This window comes from Rhinolophus sinicus, chromosome 14 (genome assembly GCF_057876585.1).
Source record: "Rhinolophus sinicus isolate RSI-liver-muscle chromosome 14, RSI-T2T, whole genome shotgun sequence".
NCBI classification, from domain to species: domain Eukaryota; kingdom Metazoa; phylum Chordata; class Mammalia; order Chiroptera; family Rhinolophidae; genus Rhinolophus; species Rhinolophus sinicus.
Window position 1 is genome coordinate 84,935,019 of NC_142514.1, and position 10,769 is coordinate 84,945,787.

The 10,769-nt window shown below is 38.9% G+C and overlaps 1 protein-coding gene across 5 annotated transcripts in view; it reads left to right on the forward strand.

Moving 5' to 3' along the window:
• Positions 1-9,355, forward strand: part of MAK (male germ cell associated kinase) — a 53,455-nt gene extending 44,100 nt beyond the window's left edge. For 3 of the 5 annotated variants that reach the window (XM_019752347.3, XM_074335234.2, XM_019752348.3), the window contains 3 exons: positions 1,125-1,196; positions 4,003-4,122; positions 7,857-9,355. In XM_019752347.3, the coding sequence (XP_019607906.3) occupies positions 1,125-1,196; positions 4,003-4,122; positions 7,857-8,011 (347 nt within the window). In that variant the 3' untranslated portion in view covers positions 8,012-9,355. The remainder of the gene's footprint in view (positions 1-1,124; positions 1,197-4,002; positions 4,123-7,856) is intronic. The other 2 variants (XM_019752349.3, XM_074335235.2) reach the window with 2 other exon arrangements.
• Positions 9,356-10,769: the final 1,414 nt, after the last annotated feature.

A 10,769-nucleotide genomic window follows, 5' to 3' on the forward strand; every position in this document is an offset into this window, starting at 1 on the left:
CCATCTCCAAAAATGGGGCGGGGGGAGGGAGAATAGAATTGATGTTGAACCTGTCTAATTTTAGCAATAAGTAATACTTGTTTGTGGATACATGAACTACTTGAAAAAGGTCCCATCTTTCTTGTTAATAGATTAATTTCCCCAAAAAATTACTTTTCATGTTTAGTAACCAAAATTTAAATATTCATCTTTTTTATTAATTATATACAATGAATCATTGTAATTATAACTAACGGAATTCAGAAGAGTATTTTAATATGCTTATGGTTGCAAGAAAATTTTTTAAAGGTTTCAATTTATGTACATTTGAGTGTGTTGATAAATTTAAAGACTTTTAAGCCTAAAATTATTTGGATAAAATTTGGGAGTTAACTTATGAATGAAAGTAAAATTTGAGAGAGAAAAAGGATTATTGTAAAATTTCCATCTGTTAAAAATAAAACCTGTTATGTATTTCTTAAGTCAATATTGATGGGCATAAAATCATTATAGGATTTAAATTCCATTGGTTATATTTAAAGAAGAGATTTAATAGTTTTATTTTTAAATGTCTGTAATTATAATATGCCAAAAATTACATCTTTGGAACTTTGAAACTTATGATAAAAAATTTTAGCTATCACCCACAGCTTAAAGTATGTAAAGAAGAGTTCTTTTAAAAAAAAAAAAAAATGTAGGTGGTTTTGGATCAAAAAAGTTTGAGAATCACTGTGTAGTTAGTGAGTAGTCTACTGGGGTATTCTGATGTGACATCAACACACTTTGGGCATTTTACAAGTTTTCCAGACACTTTGAAGACTCAACTATCCATTTAATAATTCTGAGATGTCAAACACTATAGCATGTAATTTATTTTTTCTCAGTTATTTTAAAATAATATCACTGAACCAAGCGGTTAAATACAAATCATTAAATGACAGCATTACAACTTTGAGTCTCAAGGGAATAAAAGATTGGCATGAAATGAAAGCTGTGACAACATGAGAAGATTTTCTTTTTTTTTTTATATTAAGGGTTCTTTCTGGGTCTTTTCATTACGTATCTAACCCATTTTTTTCTCTGTGTTTCTTAAAACATTCTCCTTATTATTCTTTCTTTCTTCCCATCTGCCTTCTCTTGAGAAGAAAGCATAATTAAACCAATTGAAAAACTATCATGCAATGAAAGTTTCCCTGAAAAATTAGAGGACCCACAAGGTAATTTCTGGGCATTATAGATGAGTACAACTTGTTCTCTGAATCTTCTGTTAAATTTTCCTCTCATCATTTACCTTTGTCATAAAAGGCCACTATGAAGTCCAAGGTGACCTGCTTTTAGGAGTCAGATCAGGTCTAGGAGAAAGACGCATTCCACATCATCAAGAACATCTTTCTTCCGTAGTTGGGATTCTAAGACAAATTTGCTCTCGAAAAGCACTATGCTCATCCTCTTTCATTATGACAATTTATACAAATCAAGTAAATCTTCTCAGAAGGATATTTTCTAATTTTATAATCAGTATTCCTGAAATTTTTTTTAGTTCTGAAACTTAATTCTTAAGTGTTAACAGTCATTTTAAAGGAAAAGTTGACCGGGTTAATAGACATGGTAGATTACCTAGAGGGTTGGTGTTGCTGGTTTAAACAGAGCTGACTGAGTATTGGCTCCAACCTAAAATTTGCAACTCATGAGGTACTTCAAATGATAAGGCAAAATAATTTAATAAGACTTCATTTTCTGTGCATTTTTCCTTAGCAACTTCTTCCAATAGGAAGAAACCTCACAGAACTGTTCAGTGCATGGCTTTTGGAGTCCGACATAACCCCATTCTGTCACTCACTAGCCCTGTGGTTTGGGACGAGTTACTTCGTCTCCCTAAGTCAGTTTCCCCATCTGTAAATTGAGGAAATAACATTTACCTGGGTGTTACTACATAACCATACCCAGGATTTCTATCACACAGTAAGCATTTAATAAGTGTTTGCTCTGATGATGAGGTCAAGAGCAAGAGACGTTCTGAAGTTTCTACTGAATGTGATCACTGCCTTGAACTTCCTTTCAGAGTTGTTTGAAGTAAAGGGCTGGTTAGTGATTTACAGTGAGTACTGGAGGTAAATGGTCAAATTAGGTAGCTGTGCTTATGCAAAACTCAGTAGTGTTAAAAATTGTATAAACTGGTAATGTGTTTAACCCTTTAGGGTCTGATAAATACTATTGCTGTTTGACACTTGTGGGTTCAAGAGCAAACACTTATTGAGAGCCTACTCTGCATAGCACCGTGATCAGGAATCACAGCTTGTGAACAAATAACACCGTGTAAAAAATGCTTCAATTGCAGGTAGGGTTTCCAGGCGGGAATTCCCTCCCGTTCTCAGGAATTTTTTTTTTTTTTGCTTTCCCTTTCCTGAATCCCGAGATATAAACTGTTTTCTGTTCTCCATGATGAATCATTTCCACAAAGTGATGGTTGATACTACCAACCACCTGGGTTCAAGGAGCCGATTTTCCCGATTTCCCAAGCAACTTTTCTTGGGATTTGGGAACGGAAAAGCGAAAAAATTCCTGAGAACCCCAGCTCTAAGTAGGAAAAATGTCTAAGAGATACATTGTGAGTAGTACGTTTATTTCCCATGTGGGTATTACTGGGTTCAAGGAGCCAATTTTCCTGATTTCCCGACCAACTTTTCTCAGGATTCGGGAATGGGAAAGCGAAACAAATTCCTGAGAACGGGTGGGAACTCCCGCCTGGAAACCCTAATTGCAGCTACCAAGTGAACAGTTCTTTGAGGCCACCCAGGTGATCAGAGCATTGTTTCACCTTCTCGCTGACAAACCTGTCTCCTTCCTGGCATAGCCAGCCTCCTTGAAAGAGCAGTTCTATTCACTTTTCCTCATGTGTCTAGGCTGCTCCTTATGCACGATAGCTTATCCTCAGGCCACTGAAACAGCTCCTGACATTATCCTAGTGGCCGGATCCAATGGGCAGTGCTAACCCCACCAGGCCTCCCTGCCTCGTTTGCTCTTCCTTCTTTCGTCACACGTTTCAGACCCTGCTCTTCCTACCATCTACCTTTCTATTCTCTCCCCTCCACTGGGACCTTTCTTGTTCCCTAATGCTGGCGTTCCCCGGGGCTCTCTTCTGGGTCTTTGCACACCTTGCATCCCTCTGAGACGACCCCTCCACGCCCTGTAACCGCCACAGCCTGATAATCCCAAACCTCCAGGCCTGCTCCACCTCTGTGACCTGAGTATCCCACAGGCACCGCATCTTCCCCCAAACCTCCTCTGCTGCTGTCCTCAGTCGCCTCAGCTCCAAACTTAGGGATTTATAGTCCTCTTTGCTTACCCTTCCCTCTCCGTATACCCACCCGGTTCCCTTCTGCTCCACGCCTTCTGTGACTGTCTTAGCTCAAACCCCTCTCGCAGTGACCTCCTGACGGGGCTCCTGCCTTTAGATCCCCCCTTCAGCCCATCCCTGCGTTGCCCCTAGACTGACTGTCCACTGGCGGTAATGAGGATGATGATGGCAGCTGACATTTGCTGAGCACCAGATGCTACGCCAAGCGCTTTGCATGTATCTCATTCAGTCCCTACAACAACCCCGTGAGAACAGGTGCACTTGGTACAGTGATTTTACAAAATGAAGACGAGCAGAGAGCACTGCAGGGGTGGGGCTTCCTGGCAGGAAATACACTCTTGTGTTAAGACTTGGAGTCATAAACATCTGGTATATTCAGGGTGAACTAGGCCTTGGGTTCCAGTTCTAGCTGAGTCACTTACTAACTGTGAGAACTTAGGCAAGTCCTAAGAGCCACAGGTGTGGGGAATAACATGCATCTAAGAGGGCTGTTATATGGACTGAAGAGGAATAGCTATAAAACCATAGTGCTGCACCTGAACTATATAGTAGATGCTAAAAAAATAGACTTTAGAATCAGTAGGGGTAGTATTCAAAATTACTTTACTCTCTGGTGCTTTACAACATTCGTCTTCTGACAATGAGACTTTATCACACGTCTCTAGGAAATCTTGGAAGTTATGCTACTTACGAGCCGTCAGGATATATTCCTTCCTTTCTCAAAAAAGAAGTGGGCTCAGCTGGCCAGAGGATACACTTAGCATCTCTCGGTCCAACAGCTTCAGGTAAGAACAGCTTTAAAGGTTTTGAGAATTCTGATCAGAAAGGAACTTTTCAGTTTCCACAGTCACTTTTCCCGAGTGAAGACTTTTAAATTAGTCTCACCTTATTAACAATAGTTCTAATTGTTTTGGCAAAATGTCCTGGTTTTCTTCCAAAGCTGTGGTTTGAGAGTCCGATAATGAATTATCAGAAGAGCTACCTCTAATTAAGTGTTTACTCTCTGCCAGCTACACGGATTGTGCCAGCTGACCCTCACAGCGACCCGAGGAGGTAGATCTCTTTTACAGATGAGGGAACTGACACGAAGTAATTTACCTGAGGTCACACAGCTAGTAAATGGTGGAGCCGGGGCTGAAACTCAGTTTGTCTAATCCCAAAGAGTGAGTATGTGCTGTATCACAAGATGTGAGAAGATGCATTTTTCAGAGCTTCCCACCCAGTACGTGGCACAGAGTGAAAGCTTAATAAGTGCTGAGACTGTTCTGTATCCATTAGCAGGCAGTTCCGCTATGGCTCCGTTTTAGAGTATAGAACTGAACTGGGGCAGAACTTTCACTGGCTTGGCTTTGCTGGTGTTAGGTGGGGAAAGGGCTTACCCTCCACCCTCCAAAGTTATGCACTGGCGTGGCACGTGACAGCCACATTCAGGGATAAGCTCTTGAAATTGAGAGTGGTGATTCCGTACTTGAGCTAACCAGATGTGACTATGAATGTTCTCTAAATTACGGTAATCGTATTAAAGCACCTAAAATAAACATTAACGTAGATAATCAGAAGTTTGATAAGGTAGCTAGTTGTAGTTTAATTTAAAAGTTGACTCCAAAAGAATTCTCACAGCCTATCCTAACCAGGAACTTAAATTAAAACTCCTAATTAGGGTTGCAAATCTTTAAAATTCACATTAGTGGAGCTGAAATTGTAAAAGCACCGGACTTCTGTAATTCTCTATTTCTTACCGCAGTAGAGCTGCGTAAGCAGTACTCAGTTACCTTATCTGTGGAAAAAGAAAACTGCTTCCTTATCTCTTTGCTGAAACAAAATATATAAACATTTTACATACAGCAATCATTTTTATAAAGCCTCAAATATTTTAAGCCAGCTTTACAATGCGTTGTTAGCCATGGCTTAGTAGCAGTATTTAATATAAAAGCAGAAAACCATAATGTTTCAAATTATTTGTTTATCTGAGTACCCGCTCTGACAAGGTGAAAGTGGGTATTTTAAAACATAGTTTTATAAAATATTGAAGACCTTTTTATAGTAATTAACCTTCAGATTAGCATGCATATTCCTGTTTTCATTTTTAAAGTAAGTGCTTTCTCATAACTTTTCATCTCATTTACTCTGCTTATCAGATTTCCCTACAGATTGCGATAGGAGGAAAGGTAAAAAAAGAAGTAAATATTAATCATTCTCAAATGGTCAGTGCAAATCCTTAGGAAAACACTGTTCTGTAAGCGATGTGTCTTCCAGTCCTCCCACTTGTGTGAGTTTCCCACAGGAAAATAAAACCAGGTCGTTACCATATTTACTGAACTATTTCCCCTGCTCTCATTGTCTCACTCTCTGCTGTTTTTCTTCCTCACCCTCAAATTTTGAGAAGCAAAGTCAGACTCATGTCTTCTCCCCACCCCATGTAACCTCTCATCCCAAATTGTCTAGTACCTCCTCTTCCCGCTTGGACCGTAACAAGGGCTCTGAGAAAGGACTTCTTTCATACACAGCCGCCCTTTGGGGGCCCTTTTCTAAGAGCTCTACAGACCTTAACTTATTTAGCCCTCCCAATGTCTCTACTATTATGATCTCCGTTTTACAGAGTTGTTTTTTTTTAATCTCGTAAAAGTTATACAGCAGTGGCACTGATTACATTTTTAACTAGAGGCAAACACCTTTTCCTTTAGAAAACATTTTCTACGGGAAGTTAAATGCCCTTGATAGGGCACATGCAGTTTTTACAGTGAATGCACAGCCAGTATTACGGGGCTGCCTGCCCGCTGCCGGGAGTGGCGAGGTGCAGGGCTCGGTACAGCTAAGGCACAAATGCACTTCCTGCCATGAGATCTGGGCTCCTCTATCAGCGACTACGGTCTTGACCGAGGGTGCTTGAGTCCTGAAACTATTATTTCTCAGAAAGGAATCCTAAATGTCAACATTACTGCCTTCTTGGCAAAATGATTCCTTATTTGAAGGTTTTACAAATTTTGTTCTGGACAGTTTCATTCAAATGCATGGAGGACCCAACTCAGACTTATGTCACGACCTGGGATAAAGCTTCTGTTTTTTTCTCCTCAAGCCCCTCGCTTCCCAGCCAGTGGTAGCTGAAGAACGTGTTCGCTTTCCCCTCCCTGAATCCGCCGGGTTTATTGCCTGTTTCTCCCTCCTCCACTCCCATCCCCTCACAGGGCTCTCTCTTCTGCCCGTGGTACCATTTTGACCTGCGCACCTCATGTGTGAGCTCACTAAAGGAACAGACTGAGGCCTGTCTGTGTCCAGTGGGTCTGAACTAAAGGATGGTTCCTGGAAAACACAATGCACTTAACTGGCCCTTCTGGTTACTCTATCCCTGCCTTTCTTAGGTAGCTTTTCGCTGGCTTCACCATTGAGAATTTAAAACCAGTATGGGTGGGACGAAATGACCTGTCAAACCACCACGGGGACAGCTCTTGGCGTTCCTGTCCAACCAAACTACACAGCAGACATGGTGACTGCCACCAGGGTGGTTTCTCACTTAAAGCTCTGGTCCCTTTACGCTGAGGTTAGCAGCACATCAGGACCCATAATTTCCTCTTCCACTCCCAATTTTACAGTGAAAAGTATAAAGCAAAACCAGGGAAACCACACAAGTGGCTTATGTTAGGTATACAGGATGGTCACACTAATTTCAAAATTGACTCAGAGTTGAGACCAAGGATGACAGCTTGAAAAGACATTTATCCCGACGGTAAAGATCAAACATCCCTCCTCAGACAGATCCCTCGTTCTCAGTATGAAGAGAGGAGGGACTAAAGATGTTAAAGTTCTCCGTAAATGATTTACTACTTTGTCACTTGAGATATTCAAGCAACTTTAACATAAATTATTCAGATATAACAATGAAAATTTTCACAAAATTTTAATCAGCCAAATGTATGAATAAAACAAACCTTGTGATGAAAGGTTTGGCATTCTAGGGATGGCTCACCTTTTAGAGGGATTCTGTTATCATCCATCCTTTTCCCAATAAAAAATTTCTTGACTCTGAAAACCACATTTTAATGTTTAAAAAGAAATCTATTATGTAGCGCCATGAAGCCAGAGCTTTACAGGATTCACAATTTTCAATACGTTTTCTGTAGTTATATTGTGTTTGAGTGTTATTTAGATGTAACCACAGTGTAATTTTATAAAGTCACTAACACTGTGGGTATTGCCCGTTGAACCTGAACTTGGTCACCCTAGTTGGGTGTTGCCTATCTAAATGTTATGGGAGTTCAGTGAACCCAAATAAGAAAGAAGAGCAGTGGGAGAACTGTAAACCAGAAATAACGGCTCTGAAGCTACTGAAAATTCTAATTGGTGTTAACAAAATACTACACTAGAACTTTTAGTTTTAATATTAAAAGAAAAAAACCTTGAGACTACTGAATTAACCTTTTAAAGATAAATTCAAAATTTCCCCATGAGAGGATGAATTACTTTATTTTGAATTTAATTATCAAATGAATAAAATTCAATTTCTGACTCTGGTTTCTTTCAGAATATACCTGGAACACAAAAATTGGTCGGGGGCAGGTTTCTGGACCTACTTACACACCTACAGCCAAGAATCTAAAGATTGTGCCCCGGGCACAGCCAGTTCCCTCTGTGCACGGGAGGACAGACTGGGTGGCCAAGTATGGAGGCCACCGGTAGGAGTCCAGGAAGCCCCGTCGCACTGCTCCAGAATCCCGACCTGGGAAGTGTCTACAGACGTCCGCTTCTACTGAGTTCTGGAAAAACTATGCAATGGTGGGCACTTTGAAGAGCAAAATCATCTCCTATTTTCTTTCCTAGAAATACATGTTCTTAGCATCGTTGCCCACAGTGCTGGTAGATGGGTAGGACTTTACAAAGTATTGAATAAACTATTTGCCAAAGTATCCAGTATTTAATATACAAATTAATAGCTACTAAGTAGAAGAAGAAGCTTTTTATAAAAATTGCCTCCAGAAAGTGTTTATAGAGTGTTTTAGTTTTCATTTGCTGTATATTTACCTAAACTACTTGATATTTCCTCATTGGGCCTCAGAGGTGTGTTCTGTTTTGGTTTTTTACAGCAATTAGGTAGACCACAGATGTTTGTGGGCTGTCAGTTATAGTTCTCATGTGGCCACGGCTCTACCACTTTGGCAATGGCAGAAAAATGGTAATTTATTATTTTTCTACTTTGAAATTACGGAAGCAATAGTAATGCCGATCTTTAGCAGGATGTCTTAGAAATTTATCATTAACAGAGATTTCAAAATTACACCACCTGATTTTAGTGGGAAGAGTCTGGTGTTTATCTGAACCAGTACAACTGCTGTGAATTCATAGTAACTGTCAAACCCAATGGCGTGATGACCCCCAATGAGCCAATTCATGGTTCTCTCAGTCTTCACATCAACAACGTTCTTGAAAATGTAATGTGTGTCCATCAGACTTTCAAAATCCATTTGTTTCCGTGTTCCTACCAGACATAAGGGTGGGTGTGTCAGCCAGCTCCCCAGAGCAGACTCTTGCTGCTGCAGACCACTCACCCAGCTCTGACCTGCTCACTTGCTCTGAAGAGCAAATCCACTCAGCTGCTGTAACAGTGATTTCACTTAGTACATTTTTTGTCTTAATTTTATTTCTAAATTGGTATTTAAAATTGACATTTTGAACTTACACGACTATATAAACCTGCCATTTTATGGACTGGGCATTAGTACCGCACATTCTTTTTAAAGAGTAATGTTATCAACTACTGATACTGTATTTTATGACTGTAACAAATTCTAATGTAATTGGTGTCGTCTTGTAACCATTATTCAAAGGCACATTATAATAATAATATGGTGTTCTTGTATAGAAGATTCAGCTCACCTTGTGAAAAATGTTAAAATCTAAAGAGTAATTTATGTTGGGGGTAATGGTTATATATGTTTGTACAGTTTTAATTACTGTCTCAAAGCTTAAAAATGCATTTATGTTGCTGGGACTTTTAAATTCTAAATATTAAAAATAATATGTTTACCCACTGTTTTCTTTACATTTTTAAACTTTATACTCTGTGAGGCCTAGTTGTTGTTTTAGTTAGCTTATTTTTTTTTTTTTAGCGGTTTTAGATTTATAGAAAAACTGATTGGAAAGTACAGAATTCGATCTATTAGGTTGGTGCAAAAGTAATTGCCATATAATCACAGACCAATTAGAAAAACAAAAACAAAAAATGTGGACAAAAGATATAAACAGTTCACAGAAAATATATCACTGGTCAATAAATATATGAAGAAATGCTTAGTAACTCATAACTAAATAATTAAAACAATTAGTATATTTTGCTTAGATCAAGGTTGGCTTGCTATGGTCAGTGAACCAAACCCAGTCCGTTGCCTGTTTTTGTGCAACTGGCAGACTAAGAATGTTTGGGGTTTTTTAAAATCAAAATAACATGGTTTTTAAAAACTCAAAATAAGATTACTATTATGTAATAAGTGAAAACAACCTGAAATTCAAATTTTAGGGTCCATAAACAGTTTTGTTGGAACATAGCCATTGTCACTCATTTGTATTGTCTACGGAGATTTTTGCTCTACAAAAGCTGGACAGAGACAATATGGCCCACCAAGCCTAAAATATTTACTGTCTGGCCATTTATGGAAAAAATTTACAGACTCCTAGCTTAATTTGTCAAATATAAAAAGTCTGATAATACACAATGTCAACAAAGGTGGAGAAAGAAAATCTCTCAACTACTACCAGTGGGAGTGTAAATCAGTGCAATTCTTTTGAGGACAATTAAAATTTTAAATGCTCATCTGCTTTGACTCGGCTTTTAGGAATATAACCTCAAGATTCATTTACACATGTGCACCAGCATTTCAATAGCGACGTTCCTTGGTACAGCTTTCTCTGTAATAGCAAAAGGCTTTAAACAAGGTACTTTTCTAACAGTAGGGGAATGGTGAACTAGACACTAACATCACATAATGAAAAAGCCATTAAAAAGAATGAGGTAGGTCTCTATGTCCAGATAAGGAAAAGGTGTTAAGTATAGCACAGTGTAGCAAAGTGTATTACAGTGTTTATCCTGTGCCCTCATTTAATGTTAACTATAACCAGAAACGATATGTTTATATACTGTTTCCCCGAAAATAAGACCTAGAGGGACCATCATCTCTAATGCATCTTTTGGAGCAAAAATATAAGACCCGGCCTATTTTACTATAAGACTGGGTCTATAATATAATATAATTATAATATAAAATAATATAATACCCGGTCTAATATTAATTTTTGCTCCAAAAAGACGCATCAGAGCTGATTGTCCGGCTAGGTCTTATTTTCGGGGAAACATGGTACTATATATTCTCAGGGAACTTCTGGGCCTATAAATAAGGTAAATAATGTTACCTCTTAAGTTGAGAGATTAAGAGTCTGTAATGGG